Here is a 25,838-nt window from a genome sequence, read left to right on the forward strand (position 1 = left end):
AAGGGGAATGTACAAAGAATCTAGTGGCGCAGGCAGAAATGCAGTAATTGAATGTGCCCTTAAAGCTCAGTAAGGGAAACAAAGAAAACAGTAGAAAATGAAAAGTGTGCAGCAACATTAAGACAAGGGTAATATAAGTTGTGTTTTAACTAAAAGGAACGAACAAAAATAAATAAATCTACCAATCGAGCCGGCGGTTCGGGCCGCAGGGTTTCTCAGAAACTCAATGGTTCGGGTTGCAGTTGCTGTGGCCTCAAATCGGGACTCATAACGACGAGGGAGATTGGGCGCACTGGGTGTTATAAAAAGTATACACAACGCAAAGCAAATGAGAGAGAGAGCGAGAAGAAACTTTATTAATGAATGGTCCGGCAGTTTCGCTGTGGTGGCCTCAGGTGGCGGCTCGAATTGCTTGGACTCGGGCGGCATCTTCGGCTTGCCGGACGGCCCAGAGCTGGTCTGCGAACTCTGAACTTTTGAGAGCCGCCTCCCAAATGAAAAAAAAAGATTAATAAGGCAACATTGCGTCACATAATAACAGCGGTGTTTTGATCAGGCCACGTAATCTTTTCTTGTCACCGTTATCTTCGTCATTGTCTTATTAGGCTCCTCCTCGAGAAATGCCGTTTTACAGTGATTTTCAGTCGTCCTTGTCCTGCGTCAACTCTATAGCTTCGAAATTTCCTGTTTTAAATTCAAATGAAAAAAAAAGAAAAGGAAATGAAATAGATTAGCGGGTCACCCATTTTTCCGTGGCTAAGAAGCAATATCGCATGAGAAAGTAAAAGAAAGAGGAAGAAGAAACCACCGTCGGGGACGCCACGCGAGCGTTCGTATTCCCGGCACGGCTCGTCGCCGAAGCCGCCGTTTCTCGGGACCCTTTCAAAATCTATACTAACGGGGCTGGTGTGTCTAACCAGCCCGCACCTCGACACGCTGGCCACCAGCCCTCCGTAGAAGTGCCGTCCCGAACGCGGGCCAATCCGCATGATGCGAGTCGACGGGATTCTTGTCCGTGTCCACGACACCGGACGGCTTGAGTGACGTGGACTGTACTTCGCCGGGTCCCTGCCGCCGAAGAAACGCGAGCCACGCCAAGACTCGTCTTTTCTCCCTTTGCATCTCTTCGAATGAGTCATTTCGAACAGGCTGCAGACATGTTCGACTGCTGTTACCGTGGCCTGAAGGGCAAGGAATCTTCGGACGATGTGGTCCCGAAGCGCACCTTTCTAATGAAGAGCACTGGTACAAAGCCGTCCATCGGACCGCTCTCCGTCGCTACGGTAGACCACCCGACACACGAAGACACCGAGGAAAAGTGAGTGGCAAAGGCCATCGTTCGATTGGATTCATTATAATCATTAGGATAGGGCTGCAGCCTATCAGAGTGGCTTGCTCATGGTCAAATCACCTGCAGTGAAGACCATCACCACATGCACGTAGCCCTAATAGCGCAGTTTTACCGCAGGTATAGCTTGGGACGAACAAAGAAGCAACTTTATCGCAGCAAACTTAGTTCTTACACCATTGTTTCTCTTATCTAGGTACATAAAATGATAAGTAAATGTCTCGTAACACTGTTTAGTAACCTTAGGCAGTCATTCAGTGAAATGGTACTCAGTGGCACCTGCATGTCTACCGTGTTACGTCCCGCTTTCATAGCAAAACTGCTGCTGCGAATAGATAGGATGGACAACATTCGCTCCATAATATTCGCTCTATACGGGCGCTCCAAATTTCGTCGTATATAAGTGAAAGTTGTGATCGTAGAAGCGAAACAGCAATAGGTAGAGATGTAGAGGCGATATTGAGAATGTAAAGGGTGGTCCGAGGGAAAAATTAGAAGTGTATGGGATAATTAGGCACATGGGGAAAGGTTACCAGCTTAACGTTAACTAGGCCTTGGAGTTCTCTCAAAAATGTTTCGTTTAGGAACAATGAAGCTTATCAATATCAAACTTGGTAAAGACAAATACGTTTCAGCGGATTAGGCTTTCCTCCAGGGACTAGATAAAACTTCACAGGATTAGATTTTGGCTTGGAAGTTTATGTTCAAGAAGTTTCAGAGCTATAGATGATTTGGCAAAGCCGTGTAAAGTTAACCCGGTGCATAAACCAGCGCCGAAGCCTTAACATGCTTCTTTAAGCAGAAAATTAAATTTCCTGCTAGCAATAGACCCCACATACCTGACACAAATACGGCATACGTATACGGAAAGCCTTCTGCAATGAAACCGTTCACATTCGAACCGTTCGAAGGCGTTCATTTTGAAGGGTAATTGTAAGCGCCACCAGCGTGACGACATATGCGGCTCCTCGCGGCGTGCCACGTAAAGTATGGACTTTTGAACAAAGGCTGACGCAAGGGTTTCCTTCAGTGCGGTTCCTGTGATTGAAAAATGGTCACGAGAGTATTAGCGTCCCCTGTTTTCGTTTAAGCCTTACACAGGTCGTGCCTTCACCACATAGACAGGAGTTTTTTTAAAGGTAGGCCGCCACGCTTCGTAACGCTGGTTACATGAATGATTTATTGAGAGCTCTCGGCAGGAACACAAATCAAGAGCCGAAGGGCCTGCAGAAGGATGCGGTTATGCCGAACAACGACGTGTCTCCATGGTCCACCATCGCAGTGGTTTCGTACGTTCACAGATAGGCGCAACTTCATAAAACTCGCAAAGTTCCAAGGGATCAAAGAAGTTGCTCTGACCTCCCGGCCACAAGTCGTAATAGATGGGCTTACTAGTGAACAAGGATAATTTTTGACAACGTACAGTTAAACATAGGGCGCCCCTACACGAGTTGAACGTGAACCTTAGGGCAAATATCATGGTTCGTCCGTTTCCGCGGAATGTGCACCCCGTGCACAATGTAGGGAGGCGGGTCGCGAGAGCTAGGGCTTTGTTGCGAGAGGCAAAGGATCAGGAGGAGGAGTCTGCGTTTGTTGACGCTGCATGGATTAATGGTAAAAATGCTTATTCGGTGGTGGTGGTAGATGGCAAAGAGAGCGTTTGAAATGCGGCTTCCATTTATACCAAAGATCCGGGGGTTGCCGAACAGGTGGCTATTGCTCTAGCATTAATTGATTCAAGAAGAGTTTTGGTGTTTAGTGACTCGCGATCTGCGATTAAAGCCTTCTCGAGAGGGCTTGTTGCGGAACCGGCTAACAGACTGCTGCATGGTAGGGATATCACTTCGCACACAGTTACTTGGTTCCCGGCACATATGGCTTTGTGTGTCCCCATAAAGAAAAAGAAAGAAAAATAAAGTGGGGAAGCCCGCACCACCAACTAGGTATGGCAGGCGTAAGCCAATCAAAATAAATGAATAGGGGAAGCCTATGCCTTCCCAAAGAAAATTTATAGAAAAGCCAATTATTAAAAGAATAATACGGAGGCAAGCCTGTAGATATTTAGAAAAAAATATTTAGTGTACGATGAAGAAGAGAAGTAGTCAAGCGCATGTTGGAAATTGTGCTCCTGATGAGAATCCAACAAACCCCCCCCAACCACCCACCGACCGCTCCGGCTGCCATGCGCAGCACGGGCGAGATTTATTGAATACAGCAAATAAGCTTCCGCATGTCGACTCCCCAGTTGGCCCAGTTGTCGATGTGGCATGGCGGTGATGCTGCAGGTAGTATCGGTTGGTACTCGGGGAGGCCGGAGTCAAACAGGTGTGCATCTGGAGTCAGCAAGATGGCCACACGATGGGGCAGGAGCAGTAGGTCGCGCAGATAGCAGAACAGGAACATCAGGCACCCAGAAATGCAAAGGCCGTCGCCTGGGGCTCAGGTATGTTGGTGAGGGCAGCAGGGCATGAAGAGCCCAGACGTCCAGGAATGAAGGCCAGGCAGGTGGAGCTGATGCCATATTCTGCACATGTGGCTAATGATAGAGAGTGAGACAGGAGAAAGGGCATACAAGGAACCAGAGATGATTATGTAGGCAGGGAAAGGAAAAGGCGGTGCCACGAAGTGTTGAAAGAAAAAAACAAACAAAATGAATGATGACGCATGTAGCTAGAGCCAGCTGGCACGGGGAAGCCCCGCCAATAGTAGGCTAAAGCAGTGCATTTGGCAGAAGCAAACATGCAAAAGCAACATGATTGAAAAGAATAAATAGAGTGAAGAAATGAAGTAGTGGAGTTATGAACCGTCAGGAGTACGAGGAGGAGGAGGAGAGGAAGGGGAAACCGAAAGAACTGCTAGGCGCGCGAGACGCAGAAGTAAAGCTCGTGAGCGTCGAGACAGTAATAGATCAGCGTAAGTGGCTGGAGTCAACGAGAGCACGTGAGCTTCGTCACACAATGCCCGAACGATGTGCACAGTGTTCGGGCAGGAGGTAAAGTAATGCGACACGTCGGCGCACACAGCGCCACACGTACACACGTTGGAAGTGTGGAGGTTGAATCGATATAGGTACGAGACGAAATGACCATGGCCAGTAAATAAATGGCTAAGAAGTTTATTTGGCGGAAACCAACGAGGTATATGGGCTATATCCGGAACCCAGGGGTATAGGTGAGTGTCAGTACCCTCGCGGTGCCAGTAGGAACGCCATTGCGACCACGCGATGCGTCGAAAGCGCGTGCGCACCGTATTAATGGACGCCAGCGCAACGCGGAGGAGTCCCGTGCGAGCCGCAGACGCTGCAGCGCCGTCTGCCAACTCGTTGCCCACGACGCCCCTGTGTCCAGGGACATGGTGCAGGTATGTCCGCCGGCCCCGACGAGCGAGCAAGATGAGGGTCTGTTTGCATGCCCATATTCGAGTGTTGGTGTCTCGAAGATGCGATAGGGCGGACAATAAGGAGAGGCAGTCAGTGTAAAGGTGTACTGGAGCGCTGGTTGGTAATGAGACTATGTACGCTAGCGCCTCGGCTAAGGCGACAGTCTCGACGCTATACGCACATGTTGCGTTGATGACTCTGAATTTACGGACGGCTGACAAGCGACCGGCCGGGTTAAATACAACAAATGCCGCCCCCGCCGAAATACTCGTGTACGCGCCATCAGTATAGACGTGGAAAGCGGAGCGCGTGGCGATGCGAGCAGCTTCTGCGGGGGAGAGCCGCGTGAACATGAAATGGCAGGTTTCGCGCGGATGGTGGGTCCAACGAGTAAACGAAGAGTCAACCTCGCTAGGGTGAAACGTGACACACCCATAATGCGTGACCTGGCGGAGCGTGAATAAAGAGAACTCCACGTTAAGGCGATCGAGGTCACTCGTAAGAGGCGGACAGCGGGCTAATATCTGTAGGGCGGAGGTCCTGGTGGTATGGTAGGCGCCGGTTAATGCAATTAACAACGATCGTTGCACCGATAGGACACGCGTTTGCAGATGTGTTGTCGGGAAAGGCGGCCACCATACAGGGGACGCGTATGCAATCGCAGGCAGCAGAACCTGTCTATATAGACGGTGTAAAAGTACTGGGCGCAGCATAAAATGCATGCGAACAAAAGTTAGTAATCGAGTAACCAATATCTCGGCTTTTGTCTTAAGAAAATCAACGTGGGCGTGAAAGTTTAGTTTGTTATCAAAGACCACGCCGAGGAGTTTAATGTGGTCCTGATGTTTTAGAAAAACGCCATCCAATCGGATAGACGGACGGCGCTTAGATGTACCAATGTGCCCGTTGTTGAAGAAGACAAAGAAAGATTTTGACTCGCTAATTTCGACCTTGTTTTGCCGGGCCCAATCGCAAATCAAGGTTAAGACAGATTCCGCTAAAGCCTGTAATTACAAGCGCGACGAGCCAGAGAGCAATACAACTGTGTCATCAGCGTAAGCCTGTATATGGACGCCCTGTGGTAGCGGAAGACTGAGTAGTGAATGAATTATTAAATTCCAGAGTAGAGGGCTAAGTGGCGAACCCTGGGGACTGCCGGTGGAAGGGCGAGCCGTTATGTCCCCAGTCTTACAGCGGAGGACGACCGTCCGATCTGTAAGAAAGGACTGGAGGAGGCGATATCATGCCTCCATCATGCCATACACTGTCAAAGGCGCCTGTAAAATCCAAGGAAATCAATACTGCAGGCGTCTTGGCGGCCTTTAGGGCACTAAGCCGGTGGACGATAGGATGACGGAAGACGGGCGGGGCGGCCAGGCTTAAGAATAAAAATGATGCGGCCTTTCTTCCAGTGAGACGGAAAGTGCCCTAGTCGGAGAGCGGCGTCGAAGATGTGGAAAAAGAAGGAAGGATGTATCCTAAAGAGATTGTGTACAAACATGCCCGTCAGCCCATCTAGCCCCGGCGCCGCGCGCATGTTGCCTAGAAGAAGGGAGTGCTCAATCTCTGGCAGCGTAAAAGGGCAGCACATATGGGGACAGTGGAGGGAGCCCCGCGTAACCTCAACGAGGTGGCGCACAGGGAGGCACGAGGATTAGTATACCGTGTACTCCCTGAGGGGGCTAGATCTCCCGCTCCTGAGTACAAGGACCAACTGTTAACCTACAACGAAATCACCAAGCACTATTACTTAGGGCGCAGGGCATTCCCCCTGCCACATTCTAAATTAAATAGGCCACAGGCGGTTACATTAAGGCTTCTGCAGACATGAACGTACCCTAACCCGGTCATCATGAATAAAATTAATCCGGACTGTGGGGTTTCAGTCTATTGTAGTAAGTGTGGGGGTTTGCTCGATTTAGAACACATGTTTTGGCGCTGCTTGGCGTTGGCCGGTGATGGTTCTCGAGGTGAACAGTGGTGGCAGGGGATGCTGCACAGTGAAGTGCTGGCGGAACAACTCAGGGCTGTACGAGAGCCCGTGTGACGGCAGAGGGGCTCGGCCTCTCTGTACCGACGTGGGAGCGGCCCGCATCAGTCCCAGACTGATCTCTCAGGACCTAAATAAAGTTCTTCATACCATGCCATACCATACAGATAAACATACGCGTGGTGTGAGCAGGATGGGGTGAACTGCTTGCTCCTCTCGTGCGGTGCTGTTACACGGGCTAAACTGGGCAGTGTATTAATAAAGCTCGCAGTTTCTCCCGAAAGGCAAAGCATGGATTGCGATAGCAAGTTAGTAGACAGCCATAATAAGTAAGAAAAGTAGTTTTATCGGCCGTATAAAATTGTACACACTCTCTTATTAAATAAACAAGCATAGTGCCAGCACGCACAGGCAAACATGCACGCATCACACTCGATATCCGCAGGCAGTCGCTGACAGTGACGCTCGTGCTGTCTTTATCCCTTCAACGCAAACTGAGCGCCGAGAACACAGCACACGCAAAGCTAAGAGCCGTTCGCTCACCAAGACTCTGCCCCAAAGCAGATCGCTTTCAAGATAAAGGCCGCGCGACCACGCAAGTAACGCAGCGTTTTGGACGTGTTGGTGTGGCACCATGAGCGCCTCTGTGTACCACGTCTTTCTGTGTCCTCGTCCTTTCGTGCACTATGAGCCTCATAAAGCGAGTCCACGACATTTCCGGTTGCTGGCAGTTGCTGCCGAAGTACCAACCCCACCCCACCTCCCATCCCCCCTGGCTTCGGTTCCTTGCGCGCGACGCCTTCCCCGCTTTGCTGCCTTGCGCACGCGAGATTGTGCCGCGATAGTCGGCACACCCTCGCATGGTTTCACTCGCACATATACAGCATACGGTGCACGGTGACGGTGTTATCGCCCTTAGATTTTATACGTAACAACACGCCGACGGCAGTATGCGCCTGGAGTGTTTATATAACTGCTATCGCAATAGAAACACAAGGTAGCACGCGAACAGTATATGTCAGTGCTGTTGTCATTTGGCGGTACATTGTGGTAGCTGTACTTGCAGCGCCCTTTTTGAAGAGCCATCATATATTGTCACCAGCAACAAAAGGGGCAAACGCGCGTGTAATTCAAATAAAGGCCTTAGTTTTAAATTAAAAAAGGCACATTTTGCGTGAGAATTCCGTCATTCGCCTTACCTAGGAGGAAATATAGATATCTTTCTCCCGTGTGCATAAACCTTCCATAGGAATACAATTTAAGTACGCGGGCATAATTTTCCTGCTTTCGAGAGTGTCGCTTCAATAAGGTTCACTTGTTGCTCAGCGGCTTTTTCTTTCCCAGGGATATGTCCCTGATTAATGTTATGCTGGCCAAATGAACCGTTGAATTGTTCTGCATTACATAAAATAAAACTTTAACACAAGTTGGCCTTACAATATTTTTCTCTAAAGTGCGAATGTTTTCCGCTTTTGTTCTTTACCTTGTATATTGTTGTCACCTGTTACATGTTGCCTTTGACGATGTTGCATATCCCCCCTATGTAATACCCTCCAACGGAGGGCATTTAGGCTATACTGAATAAATAATTAAATAAAGATGTTCCAATTAGGCCAGCAAAATACCAGTTTTCACCGAAAAGTTTGGTTATTATATGCAACACATTTACCAACTGCTGGCAAGGTTCTTGTAATCTTTTTACATATGCGTTCTTTTTTCGGACTACAACTCTCAGAAGTCAGCGGAACTTTGTGATTCGGGCGATGCGACCTGAGGAGCTAGAAGCGGCCTACAATATTCGTCTCCAGACAAATTACGTGTTCTCCAAGAACACCATCCAGACATCGTGGAAGTTGCAGCCGGACAGCTTCCTGGTTGCCGTCAGCGACGAAGGTAACCAGCTAAGCAACTCTAAGCATTTGCGCATCAGTGAAACTTCTGCAACTTAGACGGCCTTTAGGATCGGCTTAACGCCACTTCTCGACGTTTTGGCTAGGATTTAAGTAAAGACGTTGGAGTTGAAACAACTAATGGAGGCTCTTTCAAGTGCATTAGCCTCACTGCCTGCAACGCTGAGACATCACTTTCAGCGCACAAACAATGAAGTATATTTTCCTGCGCGAGCGTAGCACACACTACCTGTGTAGAAAAAATTCATATGTAGAAAATTATACTTTAAAAAAGTAAAGCCAGTTCCACGAAGTGAAAGCTGTCAAGCAGCGAAGCTGGTGGCCGTTTTCTCAAGTTTGAAGTCATCATGTTCAGTGCGATTTTCATGAAAGTGTTTTGTCTCGTTGTCGTCGTTTTGCTAGATCTGAGCTTCGGTTCCGGATCGCGCACACTTTTCAGTTACGTGAGCTTGTGATCAAACCACAGTCTATCACACACATTGCAGCCGTGACCGCACTCACGGTCGAGGAATTCTCTCTTGAAGCGTCCTTCGGCACCCTCCGTGGGAGGAATCTTTCTGCGCCGACGTCTCTCTTCGGTCTTCTACTTTGGAAGTTGGGGGTTAGCTTGCCTCTGCTGGCGCTTGGCTTGGGTTGCTTCTCTTAAAAGTGGGTGTTGGCTTGCCTCCACCGGCGCTTGGGTTGCGCTTCTCGCTGTTGAAGCTCCGGAATTGCGCGACATCGGCGCTACCGCTCTCGTGAGAGCTCCCGCTGCCGCTCGTGCAGAGCGGAATCCATGGGGCGAAAGGGCGTGCGCCGGCGAAACACCTGCATTTATACCCCTATCCTGCACCCTCCCCCGGCGGGCGCTATGCCCCCTGCCCCCCCCCCCCCCCCCCCCCCTACGTGATACCGGACAAACGGGTGGCGAATGCTCGTCTTAGAACAGCTCCACTGTCAAAAGTGATGTGTCAGCGTTGCGCGTATCAGCGTTTTCTACGCAGGCAGAGCGCGCACTCCCTCTGTGGTCCCCGTCATAGGCCTTTGATACACAAAACCACGCATATCACCATCAGCAGCACGCACCCTCGTCCCTCTTAAACTTACCTACCTCAGGTTGCTCAATGATAATGGACGACTGAAATCCTGTCCTGTCCTATTATTTTGTCAAACGACAAAAAGAGGTACCTCGAACCTGAGTCAAGTGTTCAAGGCCGTCAGGACGAAGGGATGGCTTGACGGCTGAAAAGCGGAGAGAAGGAGTGGTGGCTGACATTACTTTTCCCGCTACTGCGCCATTATATAGCTAGCGTCCCCTAGCAACTACCCGCAAGCTTCCTGCTTCTTCCAAAGCCACTGCAACTGGCTGCGCTATAAAGCCGAGGACATGCAAAGCGAACGATAAGAAATAAAGTTGGCGTGCGTACTCGAAGCAGCTGCGTGCTATGAAGGTCTGTGCGGATGCGCCGTCAAAAGTACTTTCCCCAATTCTACAGGTCACGTAGCCAGGGGAAACAGGGCCTGAATTCACAAAAACGGTCTTACGCTAAAACTGTTCGTAAGAACCGACGTCAGCCAATGACAATGTTGGACAGATTATTAGCTACGGTGGCCGGCCAATGGCGTAGAGCACTTACGAACAAAGAGCTTTGTGAATTCGGCCCGAGAAGCGGTACATAGCCCCGCTGAACTGAGAGAAAGATCTAAGGACTCTACGATATCGTTGGCACTTTCTTTCTGAACGAATTGTCCAGAGTGCCGTGTGCAGTGCCGCACAAGTTTACGTCGTGCAGATGCAGCGTTACGCCTGCGTGTCTCGTGGGAATTGCAAACCGAGAAGTGTGTAGTGACCAGGAGTACACTGTGTCTTCTGTTGCCGGTGTCTTAGCCTTTTCGAAAAAGTTGATGCATTGGAATAGAAGCAATTTACTTTAGTTCTCAATTATCCCTAACTTGATAGCACCATGGGATGCTAGTAAAGCGGTGGCTATGGATGCAAATTTTTCGCCAGAAGTTGTATGTCAAGAGAAAATTGGGCGAACCAAAGGGATTTAACGCATTGCAATCCTTTACCAACGTGTCCTGACAACCATCTATGCACCGAATTTGTAATTGGCCTCTTCAATCTTAAATAACACATCACGGAAAGAGCTTACAAGATTGAAAAAAATAACGGGGCAGTTACTGCTTCTTTCATTCTTACATGTCTCTTTTTCGCTTTGTTTTAGCTAAGAGGAAAATTTAGCCCCGGCCCAACTCCAACGCCGGCTACTAGAATACATGTAAAACGCACAAATGCTCTTCTGAGATAATCACTGGGTCGATTTCAAAAAAACTTGTTGCATTTGAGAGAGAAAGTTAAATTCTTCTAGCGACTTCTGAAAGCGGAATATTTATTTAGGGCCCGAAAACTTTAAACAGTACTTTTAAAGGTTGGTAAGCTTGAAGAAAACGGGACCATGCAGTTTACAAATCCATAGCTCTGCACTAAGAAAGATATCGCAGTTCTGTAAATCGCATCCGTTAAAGCACCCAAAGCGGACAAATTTTATACATAAATTTACAACTTACGTAAATTTTTCACATTGTTTACAAGGATCTTGCAAAAAGCCCACTCATATATTAGAGGTGCATTTGAGAGCCATGCATAATACATCAATTTTGTCCGCGTTAGATGTACTATTAAATGCAATTCACAGAATTGCGATATCATTTTTCATTGCTGAGTTACAGAGTTGTAAACTTCATAGTTTCGTTTTCTGATTTTTGAACGATCTTCAACAGGTTTTATTAAAAAAAAAACTGACGACCTAAATAAAAAGTTCGCTGCCAGCAGTCACTAGCTCTTAAATTTTTCATTTACATTCAGCAAACCTCATCAACTTTAGTGCAGTGGTTACCGAAAAAAACAATTTCTCCTTTCCCACGTGTTTAGATAGGAGCCCCCGAATTAAAGCTTCCTCTTAAGACGAAGCTACAACTCACCCAGATGCCCCTTCTTTTTAATTCGCCTCCTTAAACCAGCCAGACTGACAGTTGTATCTAAAGTGGAAGACGTGTACGTCCGAGCACCAATGATCGACTATCCCAATACCATTTCCTCTGTTAACCGAGAGTTCGGACGACACCTATAATTTCCAAAGTACGGACTGCAGGAGAACCGCGAAACTACGATGAGCGGGCTCCCGTATGATTTGAAATCGGAGGTTGGAGTGCAGCGTGCGCCCCACTGCTGAGCGCGAAAATTCTGCGCTCGGTGGACTAGTGCAGAAAGTGCGGCGAAATCGAAGATACCTTTGATTAGCTAGCGAACTTGTTGCTAGCGTAGGGAGTCGAACAATCAGGAGCAATTCTTACGAATGAGACGGTTTGCGATTTCTGGCCCCACGGGTGAAACGTTGAAATAAGTCTGCGCACTTACCGTCTAGAGAAGAGCTCACGACTTCAGCAACGCAGGGACGAGCAAGCATTTTCCGCACATTTCTTCAAACCAGCGGCAGTTAGATATAGTAAATATACAGCGAACAAATAGCGTGCACAATACGTAACAGGCAGCGCTTCGAAACCGCGGACAGTCTATTCACAAAGTTGCTTCCTTCCAACTTCTCAAATACATATTCTACGTTTTATTCTCTTAACAAATACGTAAAATAATGCTTCTTTTTTTGCTGTTTCAATGCCTATATGGTCCCTCTTAAGTCAGGTTGTTGTGTGCACGAGTCAACGGTGCGCATGGACTTCGCGTTTCGGGGACCAGTGACCGCATTACAGACGCTTAGTAAACGCGTACCACGGGGGACCACCCAGGTGAAGTGTTCGGCACCATCTCGATGGTCAAGTACAGCGAAGACGTGATGTTCCTGGGCCTGCTGGTCGTGAGGGAGGACCTGCGCAACAGGCGCATCGGCACCGAGCTCCTCAAGGCGGCTTTCGAGAAGGCGGGCAACAAGAACAAGTTCATGCGCTGCATCCTGCCGCTGGAGCCCTTGTTCAACCGCATGAACTTGTTCATGATGCGTTCGCCCGTGCTGCTGGGCCGCAACGAGCCCGCCAAGGTGGACGAGGCCAAGGTGCTCGTAGTGGATACGCGTGGTGTGACCGTCAAGCCTTACGACCCCGTCATTTGGGACAGGCTGCGAAAGTGAGTGGCAATAAGATCGGCCGCAGTGTAAGGCAGCACTACAGAATTAAAACCCGGGGCGTTATCGTGGAAGGCTGGAGTATGGCGAAACTCGGCACCTCCCTATAGCAGCGGGAATGCCCTGATGCGGATGAATTAGTGATACAAAGATACATGAGGCTGCTTAAAGTTCACGGGCTTTGTTTCACTAGGATCTTACCTCATGGGGTCCACAAAAAAGATAGTGTGGCGTGAACATGAGCGGCAGGGTCATGGTGTGCGAGCCAATGACGAATGCTGAAAGGAATTGGAAAGATACCGAACTCGCTAAGGATCTCGCCCAGTGGCAAATATTTGGCAATATTAATGAGCAAGCCTGAAAGGCAATGATACTGGTATAGATTGTATTCGCAACAATCTGGCTCCGGGCTAGTTTACCAAAGCTACTGTACGCTGGGAGTGCGCTCATGATAAAACAAGGGTGAAATAAGGGAACAACACAGATGCGCATGCGTACACGAGTCATAGCAGACTGAACGCCTTCACGCACCTGAGCTCCTGAACCGTATCGTTATCGCATCGCCAATGAGCCCTGGCCAATCCAACGACTTCTTTTTGCTCTCTCTTAAGCGATTACTTCATTAGTGCAATAGGGCTTGCACAAGATCCCCGCCAACATGTCACCTTGAAGCCACAGACAATGATAAAAATGCAAGCCAAAACTTTCCTAACGTACGACGATAACTTCCACCGCTATTGCATGGGCAACACGCGGATCCAAGCGCAGTCGTTGATTTTGACGGCACACTCTGGAAGCATGATATCTGCTCAAGTGCCTTGTCCGCGCTCGACAGACTCTTAGTGGTACACACGAATGACCCTACGCTGCTCACGGCGCAGGTACGACGAGGTCCTGATGACCGTGGACCGGTCGAAGCTGCTGCAGGCCTTCATCGACGAGGAAGGCACGACCACCGACGTGGCCGTGCGAGAGGACGGCTCCGTGGCCGGCTACAGTGTCGTGCAGGTCATGAGCGACGGCTCGTGGTACTTCTACATGCTGGCCGCCGACACGCACGACGTAGCGCGCATGCTCATCGGCAACTTCGTGCACGGCTGCCCGACGGCCAAAGAAAAGGGCGTCGTGCTGGTCAGCCCGCTCTGGCCCACCGAGGAGGAGTCCTTCATCGTGCGTGCCCTCGGCTGGAGCGTTACCAAACACTCCGTCTGCCGCTTCACCGACCACGAGCTCAAGTTCGACTACAGCAGGATATTTTCCATGTAGACATTCGTAAAGTGGGGCCCACGCTGCCTCGTTCTAGCAGATGCCGTGGAACTGGTGAAAATAAGGAATTAAATAAGCTGTAAAACGTCCCCACGCTGGGGCATGTGTGTTGCACAGGGGATCGGTAGCCTTATTGGGCCCTGAATCCGACAAAGTTTCAATCGAAATGGCTACTGCTGTAAGATGGTCGCTAGGTCCTATTGATTCGGTGCGACAACACTGTTACAAAATTGGGGCTTTTCATGGAACTTGCACCGTGTAACCTACTAACTTCATGCTTCGAAATAAAGGAAACGGCAGCATCGTTACCATTCTATATTCTTTATATTTCTTTCTTTTCTTTTACGTGCATGTGGGCAGTTAGCATGCAGCTGCTTCGAGTCCGAGCAATATTGTACCGAGATGCGTCGAAACTAACATTTCAGCGCAGTTGAGGCATCACTGCCGCTTTTGCAGAACGTTCTCCGCGGGTCGCTTTAGCTGAGCATGAACTTGTGCGCCATTCTTACTGGCGCAGGAAGTAACATCTTTCTTCCCTAATTCTTAAAACTCTTCGATAGATATGACCACCAAGAACGCCAGCGCTAATTTATTCGATGTTCGCATGACCGACTGCCTAGCTTGAACATAAGTATGCTAAATTGTATTATCGTAATGTACTACGATTCGGCGTGCAGCTTACTGTCGTAACACATTAGTGTTCATAGCATTTCATGAGTGTTTCGAAAAAGCCTGCAATTGATGAACTATGTAATGACGCATGGGTATACGACCGCTACCCTTTGCGAGTAAAACTAATTCGTCATTGTCGTTAGGGTTGTATGTTGATAAGCAAGCACTGTGCTTTTTGGCGGCAAAAATTTAGAGGTGCGCTCTTTGCGATTATTGATAACCGATTGGATGGACCAATAATTTTAAAACACACAACTTTCATTGCTTTTTCGCCCGTCTTCGATGTTGGCCGTACGTCGGTCGGTCGGTCGGTCGGTCGGTCGGTCGGTCGGTCGGTCGGTCGGTCGGTCGGTCGGTCGGTCGGTCGGTCGGTCGGTCGGTCGGTCGGTCGGTCGGTCGGTCGGTCGGTCGGTCGGTCGGTCGGTCGGTCGGTCGGTCGGTCGGTCGGTCGGTCGGTCGGTCGGTCGGTCGGTCGGTCGGTCGGTCGGTCGGTCGGTCGGTCGGTCGGTCGGTCGGTCGGTCGGTCGGTCGGTCGGTCGGTCGGTCGGTCGGTCGGTCGGTCGGTCGGTCGGTCGGTCGGTCGGTCGGTCGGTCGGTCGGTCGGTCGGTCGGTCGGTCGGTCGGTCGGTCGGTCGGTCGGTCGGTCGGTCGGTCGGTCGGTCGGTCGGTCGGTCGGTCGGTCGGTCGGTCGGTCGGTCGGTCGGTCGGTCGGTCGGTCGGTCGGTCGGTCGGTCGGTCGGTCGGTCGGTCGGTCGGTCGGTCGGTCGGTCGGTCGGTCGGTCGGTCGGTCGGTCGGTCGGTCGGTCGGTCGGTCGGTCGGTCGGTCGGTCGGTCGGTCGGTCGGTCGGTCGGTCGGTCGGTCGGTCGGTCGGTCGGTCGGTCGGTCGGTCGGTCGGTCGGTCGGTCGGTCGGTCGGTCGGTCGGTCGGTCGGTCGGTCGGTCGGTCGGTCGGTCGGTCGGTCGGTCGGTCGGTCGGTCGGTCGGTCGGTCGGTCGGTCGGTCGGTCGGTCGGTCGGTCGGTCGGTCGGTCGGTCGGTCGGTCGGTCGGTCGGTCGGTCGGTCGGTCGGTCGGTCGGTCGGTCGGTCGGTCGGTCGGTCGGTCGGTCGGTCGGTCGGTCGGTCGGTCGGTCGGTCGGTCGGTCGGTCGGTCGGTCGGTCGGTCGGTCGGTCGGTCGGTCGGTCGGTCGGTCGGTCGGTCGGTCGGTCGGTCGGTCGGTCGGTCGGTCGGTCGGTCGGTCGGTCGGTCGGTCGGTCGGTCGGTCGGTCGGTCGGTCGGTCGGTCGGTCGGTCGGTCGGTCGGTCGGTCGGTCGGTCGGTCGGTCGGTCGGTCGGTCGGTCGGTCGGTCGGTCGGTCGGTCGGTCGGTCGGTCGGTCGGTCGGTCGGTCGGTCGGTCGGTCGGTCGGTCGGTCGGTCGGTCGGTCGGTCGGTCGGTCGGTCGGTCGGTCGGTCGGTCGGTCGGTCGGTCGGTCGGTCGGTCGGTCGGTCGGTCGGTCGGTCGGTCGGTCGGTCGGTCGGTCGGTCGGTCGGTCGGTCGGTCGGTCGGTCGGTCGGTCGGTCGGTCGGTCGGTCGGTCGGTCGGTCGGTCGGTCGGTCGGTCGGTCGGTTCTATTCACAAGCACTGAAAATCATCGTCGAATGTTTCTGCACATGCTTGTTCAAAAAAACATTTGAGTAGCCTTGCCGGTGTTATTGGTGTTCGATGAGAAGGAGGTGAGGGTCTGGTTCAAGGGACGGTCCTATCGAGTGACAGCACAACAGCAGGCCAAGAACAATGCGGGCAAGGGCCAATTAACTGCAGCCGCGCGGAAAATATTACAAGTAACCAACACTATTCTTTTGAGGTCAGCAGAGATATTGCTGCTTACTTCCATGACACATTGAGAATACATGCCCGTCACTAAACTAAAACAAAACTAAAACACACCAACAGTAAATAAACACCCGAGTCAGCAGCAACAGAAAGCGAAAAAGTCGACTGAGAGAATGTACAGCATCACAGTGAGGGGCGGCGGCTTTGGAACACGGTCCTCGCGAAGGAAAGCTGTTGTGCAATGGTTACCCAGCACCTGTTTCATGTGAAACAGGTTTGAGATTTTGAACAATTCGTGAGTTGGGCAGTGATTATTAATTTAATAAAATCGCCTCGACGCAGGTAAACACGCCAAACTGCTAGTGAGGTGTCATGTCATTTCACAGTTGGTACGCTAGAAAATATGTCTAGGATACAAAGAGACACGCTGACATTAAGTTTATTGGAAGAACATTACGTTTTATTCCAAGCGTAAAAATTAGCGGTAACAAAGCGAGGTACATAGCCAGCAATGCAAGAAGCTTGACACAGGAACAAAGATTTTCGTACCGATGTTACAACAGCCATACTAAGTTTCGTTGTTATGTTCATGTTATGACACGTACTGACGATGTATAATTGACCAGGATTTGTAAAATAAATGCTGTATCAACCCTCTACGCAGTGGAAGCGGCAGGAGAAGCCACGAGCAGTATCTAGGCAACACAGAACTTCTGAGCACTATACGATCAAAAATGGCAATTCATAAAATGCGATGGTATGTGACCAGTTATGCTTTACGGAACAGAAACTATTACACAGGAACGAACTTGAGGCTGAAGTTCCAATTAATAGCTCAAATTACGCTGCCCAGATAGGCGCATAGGGGACCTGTGTAAGGATTGGGAGGTCAATCCCACCGTTCGTAACCAGTTGTCAAGATTGGAGTCGGGCATGAATTAGATGGTAGCTGGCCCATGCCATCGTCCAACTTATCCACGCTGAGGACGTTGTTGAAGGCAAGGACTGCTTCTCATCGAGAACGAGGAATATGGGTTTATTTACAGTATCTACATAAGGACGTTGCAGTTCATCAGTCTAGCATGACTGCGAGAGAAAGTACACTGAGCAGCCGCACAACAGCGGTTTATAAACACTCGGTCCTCCCTCGATACCAAGGTGAGGGAAACGTTCGACCAGGCATCGTAAACGAGCCGCCTCTCTGCGGGAGGGACACACACACACTTCCGCACAGCTTCACGGCCCCCACCGACGTCAGACGGTCTTCGCAGAGCTAGGGGCTTACGTCAGGAAAGGCGCACCTTATTCCCCGAGCTAACCCCCGCGGCGCGGCCGTCGGTGCTCCATTGTCTTGCGTCTTGAAAGGCGCGTGGGAAGGGGCCTCCGGAGACGTTCCCTCGGGACCTCCCTTGCTCACGACCGACCGGGCCGGCGGTGGCGTGTTTAGTCACAAAGCCTGGTTCGTCGAACTCATCTCGGCTCCTGCGACGGAGAGTCGAGGCCGCGGCGTATTGTTGACTTAGTGACGCCGTTTGGCTAGAGGGCTGCGGTGGCGTTCCAGGAAAAGGTGACGCCGCTGTCGCAACTGGCTGGCAAAACTTGCTCCTCAGCGGGCCGTTCTTAACACCGGTTGGACAGACGAGAAAGCAGTATTCCAAACGTTCGTATTCGAGCGACGCTCAAGGGGCTGGAAATTGCAGTATAACCGATATGCAAAAGGTAAGATGTATAGTTTGGCCACGCAGCAAGGAATTAGAAATTTAACAACAAGGATGGCTGAATTTGAGTACAAGGAAATGTAAGATCCAAGTGTAATGTCTGGGGAAACCTTAGTGTTCCTTGCATTATTATGAGATTTTGAAGTAAGCACTGAACCTTCATTCTTTCCTCACATCTATGCATTATACGAGGTTCGAAATTGGGTTCCCTGGTGTTCTCAATGAGCGGGACCAGACACGTTGTTTTAATTTCGTGGAAATAATGGGAACCTTATGGGTGATGTTTAAGCACGGTTCAAAGTGTGTGGGCTAAACGCAGCTTTTGCAATAAGTATTCAGGCGCACCGAAGCCTTATCGATGTGTTTTGTGAGCAGTGCAATATTTAGCCTCTGTACTCACGTAACTACAACTGCCACCGAGATCAAACTTCACAAAAAATGGAGAGCAAGGAAGAGGAGAGGGGGCAGAAAAAATAAACATACGAAGTTTTTTAGGTGTAGATCAAATACAACTTTGTTATAAATTTCCTTAGTTTGTGCTCCATGGCGTTATATGAACATTTTAAGCAAACTTTTTCCAGTCTCCCAAGGCAGCTCTACGTGGCACGATGTTTAGATTTGATGGAAATTAGGAACATCTTAAGTGTGATGTTTAACAAAACTTGAACGTCTCTGGCTTAATTGGGAGCGTTGTATATAGTTACTGAACTTTCGTTGTTGTTGTTTTTTCGGTATTTTCATGTGTTATAAGCAGCTTGTCGTAAGTTTCCCCGATATCCTCGGTGAATTAAGCGAGACACCTGGTTTACATCTGGTTAAAATAAGAGGCAGTTGCCAGCCTGCTTCTCGCTTTCCCTTTCCTGTTAATTGCATGTATGTGTTGAAAACAAATAATAAGTGGCACATTATGGGTGATGCGTTGGAAAAGTTTAAAGTGGGTGGGTAATATGGGTCTTTGCAATATATTACGTATGCAAGTTCTCTGTAGCGTTATGAGTGTGTCGTACCCGAGCGGCGCATAATTTAGTACATTGCCTTGACAGATGTACAACTCCATGGCGCGATCAAATTTAGGGAAGTGAGGGGAAACTATGGCACATCGAATCGCAAAGTTCAGTGTGTGGGGATCAACTACACAGCCTTTGCGAAAATTTCATTTGACAAGTACTCGAAAGTGTTATATAATAATTAAATAAATAAATAAATACATAAATAAATAAATAAATAATACGAGCAACGTTTCAAACGGGTGAGTCATATGGAGCGCAACGTTTTAAATTGTGTGGTCAAATTTCAAACAATTGAAATCCTTAACACGACTACTCGAGAGAAGCAGATCTATTCACTGGAAACTGGGTTTTGATTCTGCAATGTCGCACAAGTCGGGAGGGGCATTCTCTGAGAGTCCAGCTAGTGGACATGCCCATTTCGTCTGCTGCTGAAATGCTGATTGGCTGGAGTGCCTACCTCCTTCTGACGCGTACTCCAGCCCAGCCAATCAGAAGTTTAGCAGCAGTCGAAATGGACATGTCGACTAGGTGGACTCTTACAGAATAACCCCCTTCTCACTTTAATTTTTTCGCAGTATTTCCCCCTCGGCTTGAGTTAGTCGCGGAGGTAATGAAACCCAACGACATCGCGCTTTATAATTCGAACTTCATAACCACAGATACTATTTCGGCCGGCCGGCCAGTGACAAGCATGTTGGCTCGTGCATGCTGCTTTCCACAGACAACGTGTTGGGCAGTGTGTCCTGGTGCCAGTTCGCCGACGAGCTGGTTATACTGGACCAACTGACCGTAGAGCGCGACCACCACGGCATGGGCATTGGTCCAGAGTTGATGGCCGCTTTGGTCGACCTGCTCTCCTCGAAGAACCTCATGGTGCGCATAGCGGAGAATATCGAGGAGGCCTTCGTGCTTGAGATGCCTCTTTTTCCTTGCAGGCGAGTAGAGCAGACACTTCTGTTCGATAGTGTCGTGCTGTTATGATGCTGAAGAACGAGAAATACTGCCAACTATGAGTTAAGAATATGACTTGTTTTTTTTTTTTTTTTTTTTTGGGGGGGGGGGGGGTGAGCTTGTTCCAGAATGACGATTAACACTCAAATCCCAACGATAGCGGCAAGCATGCATGGCCGTCGGTCATCGGATCTGCGCTGAGGCGTTGCGACTCCGAACCTAACATAGCCTTATAATTAATGATAATAAACGAGCTTTATTATGTCTACTCATGCAGCTTTAGAGAGCCCCGAAAACAAGCAAATTAAAAAAAGGAAACGAAAAATACGACAACTCCAACTGCAATTTGTCGTTGAAATTCGACCGTGAATCTCGGGACGCCTATGGAGATAACTGCGCACACATTGGTTACTTCGCCTTAGCTATACTGTAGACCTGAGGACAAAAGATGGCGCGTGTTCACGCTACAATTATGTAAGCTTAGCATAGTGTAGCGTGTGGAGAGAATTGATGTACGCAAACTTAAGTGCAGTCTTCGTTCAGCCAACAGCATTTTTTTACTTATCAGCTGACCAAAGATTAGAACATATTAGCAAGACTATTACAGCACATTTTGTTTCAAGGAAGTGTTCTTATTTTCTTAAATTTCTTTTGAGCTCGCTATGTAATATTTAACTTTAGACAGTCGTGTCTCGGTGTGTAGCAACATAGTACGAAAGAAATGGAAGAATGCTAACGTTGAGGCCCCACCACTGCCACAAATATTTACTCTCAGATTTGTCCATCTTAAGGCATTCACCATTGACATGACAAAATTCAGACGACGGCGACTGCATACGCCATTCAATTCTCGCCCATTTAACGTGTTATTCTGCGACTCTTTGTTCTCATATGCAATGAGTTGTAAGATTATCACGCTCCTGGGCACATAAGAAACACGAAAGCAAAAGTTACAGCGTTTAAATCCCACATACATCAACTTCTGTATGCAGGCTTCGCCTTATGCTTAAGTCAACCTACAAAAGGTAGTTGACGCCATGCTCGGATTCCTCTCAACAAAGAAGGTCACGTACGAAAAGTGAGGAATGGAGGGCCGTGGGGCGGTGGTACTAATCCATGCGATGACGCCTTATTTTGTACGTCTTAACCACAGATGTTGCCGACTTATACGCGTAGTGCGCGACCTATAGAAGCGCCACTGATGACCACCTAGTGGGCGCTTTCGTAAGCATGCTCGGGGCCAGTAACAGACGACAACCCTTTGCGGCAAGAATGGATAAGTTCGCGACTGGGATTTCTCCTTTCTTCGGGTACCAGACCACTTCTTCGGCGGTAACAGCTGTAAGAAGGGCGCTGGTCTCTATGAGAACGCACATGTACACAATCTTACCGGAGTTTGGGACAATCCAGTCCATATACGTGCCAGATGCGCGTGAGAAAGCGTAACGCAGCCCAGCTACAAAGCAGGGGCCCTATAACGTAAAACTATTCCAATACGTTTCTATTCCAATCTCCTGACGTCAAATTTGCGTAACCACCGACGCAAGCGCCGGGCGGTCACCCGCAGGGTTGTCTGAACAGACCAATGAAACGCTCTCCTCGTTCATAGGAGGTCACTTTTGTTGGCTTGAAAAATGAATAACACTGCCTACACTGAGCGGCTTGTCGTATCTAATTGGCTAACAAGAGGCGAGAAGAACGCTCAAGTGGAGAGGGATTCGATGGGGCCGAGCCACTGCACTGAAAATCGATAACCGGATGAAGAGGGTGGTGCCTGCACCTGCGATTGGTCCATTTTCCCTTACTTAGCTTACGGCGGCTGGTCGAAAATTCCGGCGGCATGCAACGGAAGCTTAAGAAGGACCCTAAAACGGATCCTCAGCAAAGAAGAGTTGGCAGAATGAGGTCGTAAATGAGCCGAAAGTGCTCGAAAACGTCACACGGCCACGCAAGAAGCTTTATTATACGCAAATAAACCCATGCTCTCTGGCAGGTGCGTCTGAGCGATCGGCGGCAGCCATCTTTTATTCCTTTCGGAACGGAGCAGCCTGCGGCTATTCAGAAGAAAATTCAGTTTTGTTCGGCATATTAAAGGGAAGCTGAAGAGTCTGTCGAATTCAATAAGACGCTCATATACGGATGCGGGAACCTTATAAACCATGAAGGTATAATTCTGGGGGGGATTTTTCACTTAGGGGCGACGCAATCATCGGTTAGAATTGCGCTGTAGCTCCGCCCCCCGTCGAGCGCCGCGCGCTGCTGCTGACGCTGACGATGCGAGCGGGGACCGGAAACCGCGGCTTAGTGACGTCAACACTGGGTTCCGCTCCTTCGCAGTCTCCGCGACAGTGCCTGACCGGGCTTAATTCTGCGTGCGTGCCGTCCTAATCTGCTTTGCTCGACCCTACATTCCTTTATTTGTGTGTATATAGGAGTGGTAGTTGACGTGCGCAGCATCAATTGAACTTTTAGGCCGATCATGCCGGCGTTCTGTGCAGCCTACGCTTGCACGAACACCAGCGGCCGCGACGATGTTCCGATGTTCCATTAGTTCCTGCAAGACAAGAAGCTTTCAGCTAAGTGGGAGGCTGCTGTGAAGCGAAACAACTTCAAGCGCTCAAGAACAAGTGTTGTGCTCTAACCACTTCCGTGACAATTACTACCGGAGTTTATCAATAATGCGTGATTTGGGTTCTCCTAAAAAAAAAAAAAAGATAGCACGCTGAACGGAAGGTGCTTGTTTATCGCCCACCCTTGACGCAGGTTTAATCGCCAAGCGCCTCGAATTTTCTATTCGCACGTGTGTTGTGAAACAGCCTGCATGCAGCCACCATAACGCAGTGCAAGCGTAAAGTTTGCATGTGTTAGAAAGCCTGCTCGCGCCAAGACGCTGCGCCCCCCCTTCTCTCGCACACATAAGAAACCGACCATCTCACGTAGCCGACGGAATTCGCCCGTTACGAGTAGCGTGCGGATGGCGCGCTGACGAAGGTTCTATACTACACGTGCTACAACAGCCGGTAAACTTTTCCCGCGTTTAAACCGTCTGTGTAGATTGCCGACAGCTTTGGGGCAGCGCACAAATGCTGAAGATCGCATCACCGTTTACTTTCTACGAGGAGGCATGCAGGAACATAACACTACAGTTGTTTGCCCGGAAACGTACTCACTGGAGCGCTGAATGCCGCTTAGCAAAAAACATACTCGCCAAAGAACATTTCCAACACAAGGAGATGCTAACACTTCGCCTTCGTTCGCGTGGAAAGCAGTGTTTGCACCAGCATTTTTTGTTTCTTGGAGAAGCCGGCTCTTCGCAATCGGCTCGTAAATGTAGTATGTACAAGTATGTACGTACGTGTAGTATGTACAAGTATAAACCATTACAAGTGATCTTGCACGCGACAGCGACAGCGCTACAAGCGAGGCGATGGCTGTCGCGTTCACTCGTCGTCTGCAAGCCGAACTCCACGCGAGCGACGGCTTTGAGCGACGACTTCCCGGTATGAGGGCAGCAATATACGCGCAGAAACTAGCGTGACGCATGCTTTATCAATTTAAGTTGATGTATTTTACTGAAGAAGGAGCATAAAATATTTCTGAAGGTCTTGCACTTGGTTCTTAGTCTTGCACGTGTAAAATTCAATAGTTTGCTCGTTCCGTGCGACAAACAGCAGTACTTGAGTTATGTACATCCAGTTTCGGCTTCGCACAATTGGCTAGTCGCTCATAGCATTTCCGGGCGACGAGCGACGAGCTATAGATTTCTAGAAACAAGCGATCGAGCGACAACACCGAGCGATTTGTTCAAGCGACGGCCCGTTTTGTCGCTCGAAGCCGTCGCCCGTCACCGTCGCGCGCAAAATCGCTCTCGTAGAGTTTGGACTTAACGCCGAACTCGTCAGAGAAACGCAAGCTCTCGAAAATTTCCATGACCGTCTCAGCAAAACACCACCAAACTACTTTGCACCGTGCTTCGTGTGTAGCGGCAGCAGTCGGTCCGGACGAACACCATTGTTGACGTCACGAGGCGCCCGACCAATCACTGGCGGAAACGAGGCGCTGAACTTTAAACGCTGAACTTTAAAAGTGTAAGGACTCACAGCGCAATCATCTTTATCTTAGCGACTCTTAACGCAGGATCTTGCACACATTTACAGCCTAGCTGTTAGCCTCTAGTTGGCCGGAATTTTATTGCGGTAGCAATTATGTGGACACTCCAAGCGCATTTCTGCCGTTGGAGTCGCCGTCGCCGTGATGTTCCACATAAAGTCCAACGGCGATAAAATTGTCGCCGCGGGCCGTATGCTGTATGTGCGAGTGAAACCTTACGCGGGTGAGCTCAATCTAGTGCGCGAAAGATAGGAAGCGCGCAGTCTTCCGTCCCGCGTAATGTTCCGGGGGAGGGGAGAGGGAGGGGGGCGCGTTTCCCTCCGGGAGGCCCGTGCGCCTGCGCGCGTCCGCCCGGGCTGCTGTCTTGAAAGCCACCTCAGGCGTGTACAGAGACCGCCGTGCGTTGTATTTTCGCTTAGTTCGCGTTGATGCAAGTGGCAGCACGAAGGTCAATTCACCCGCTGCTGCTGGTGCGCTTACTAACTCCAGCGTTTTGACAGCGAGTGTACGCGGTGATCGAGTGAGACGTGTTCATATTTGCTTGTGCGCGCATGCCACCATGCTCGTTTATTTAGTTAGTGTGTCTATGTTAACAACTTTATACGGCCGATAAAGCTACTATAATTATTATAGCTGTCCACTAATCTGTTATCGCAATCGAGGCTTCGCGTTCTGGGGGGCGAAACTGCGACTTTCTTTTCGTAGGCTCATGCTCACTCAAAAACAGTACCGCCACCTAGCGGCCGTCAACTCAGAAGACCTCAAACGGCAGCTGTAAAGCAGCTTTGTCCTCGAGTTTCCGCGTAATTAAGTTATGTTTTCTCGTATATTCTAATCACTATCCGAAGCTATCATGCCTTCTGCTTATGTTTAAGTCGTACTTTATGAATTTTCTGATGCAAGTTACTTTGAAAAATTCAATTAGTTAAATAAGGCACTTGTGCTTGGCGGAGGACCTATACGAATGAGGATGTATACTGCACTTCCGCACACGCGCATGCGCGCGTGACGTATGTGTGCACACAATGTATCTGTCCATGATGTGTAGGCGCTCTGCCTGTTGCATCTGTCGCACAGCATGTGCTGCGACCGTAATGAACATTATGGCTAACACCATCCAAAAACAGCACCGCCACCTAGCAGCCGCGGCCACTCAGACAGACTTCAACGGCAGCTCGAAATGGGGGTGTGTGGGCTGACGCCGCAAGATAGAGCACACTTGCAGTCTGAGGCTTGCGGATTGACGTCATTCGGTGCAATCCAATGGCAGGTGGCACCCCGCCACCTGCCATTGTGTTGCACCGATGTCGATGAGGCTACTTCTCAAGGAGAGGTAGCCTGTAACGGATTCCAGTGTCGTTGAGGCTGCGCTATGCGTTGGCCACGTATACGTAGGTCTGCCTAAGAACAGCGTGAGTACGAACAATGGCAGAGGGAAATGAAACGGCAGTAGGACCAGCAGCGGCGGGCTGCTAAACTCGAGGAACTTCGTGTGTAAGGGGCCAAGCAACTAACGTCGTCTAACGTCAGTTTGTGTCGTAGTACTTGTATAACG

General features: G+C 49.9%; 2 protein-coding genes across 2 annotated transcripts in view; one reads left to right on the plus strand and one right to left on the minus strand.

Moving 5' to 3' along the window:
* Positions 1 to 25,838, minus strand: part of LOC126540727 (uncharacterized) — a 175,787-nt gene that overhangs the window by 119,072 nt on the left and 30,877 nt on the right. The gene's annotated exons all lie outside the window — the stretch shown is intronic.
* On the plus strand, positions 268 to 14,336 carry LOC126540726 (uncharacterized). The gene is made up of 4 exons (XM_050187572.3): positions 268 to 1,318; positions 8,453 to 8,610; positions 12,414 to 12,747; positions 13,627 to 14,336. Exons 1-4 carry the CDS (start codon positions 1,131 to 1,133, stop codon positions 14,009 to 14,011), a joined length of 1,065 nt encoding a protein of 354 aa, XP_050043529.2. The 5' UTR covers positions 268 to 1,130; the 3' UTR covers positions 14,012 to 14,336.

Source organism: Dermacentor andersoni, chromosome 2, assembly GCF_023375885.2.
Source record: "Dermacentor andersoni chromosome 2, qqDerAnde1_hic_scaffold, whole genome shotgun sequence".
NCBI classification, from domain to species: Eukaryota; Metazoa; Arthropoda; class Arachnida; order Ixodida; family Ixodidae; genus Dermacentor; species Dermacentor andersoni.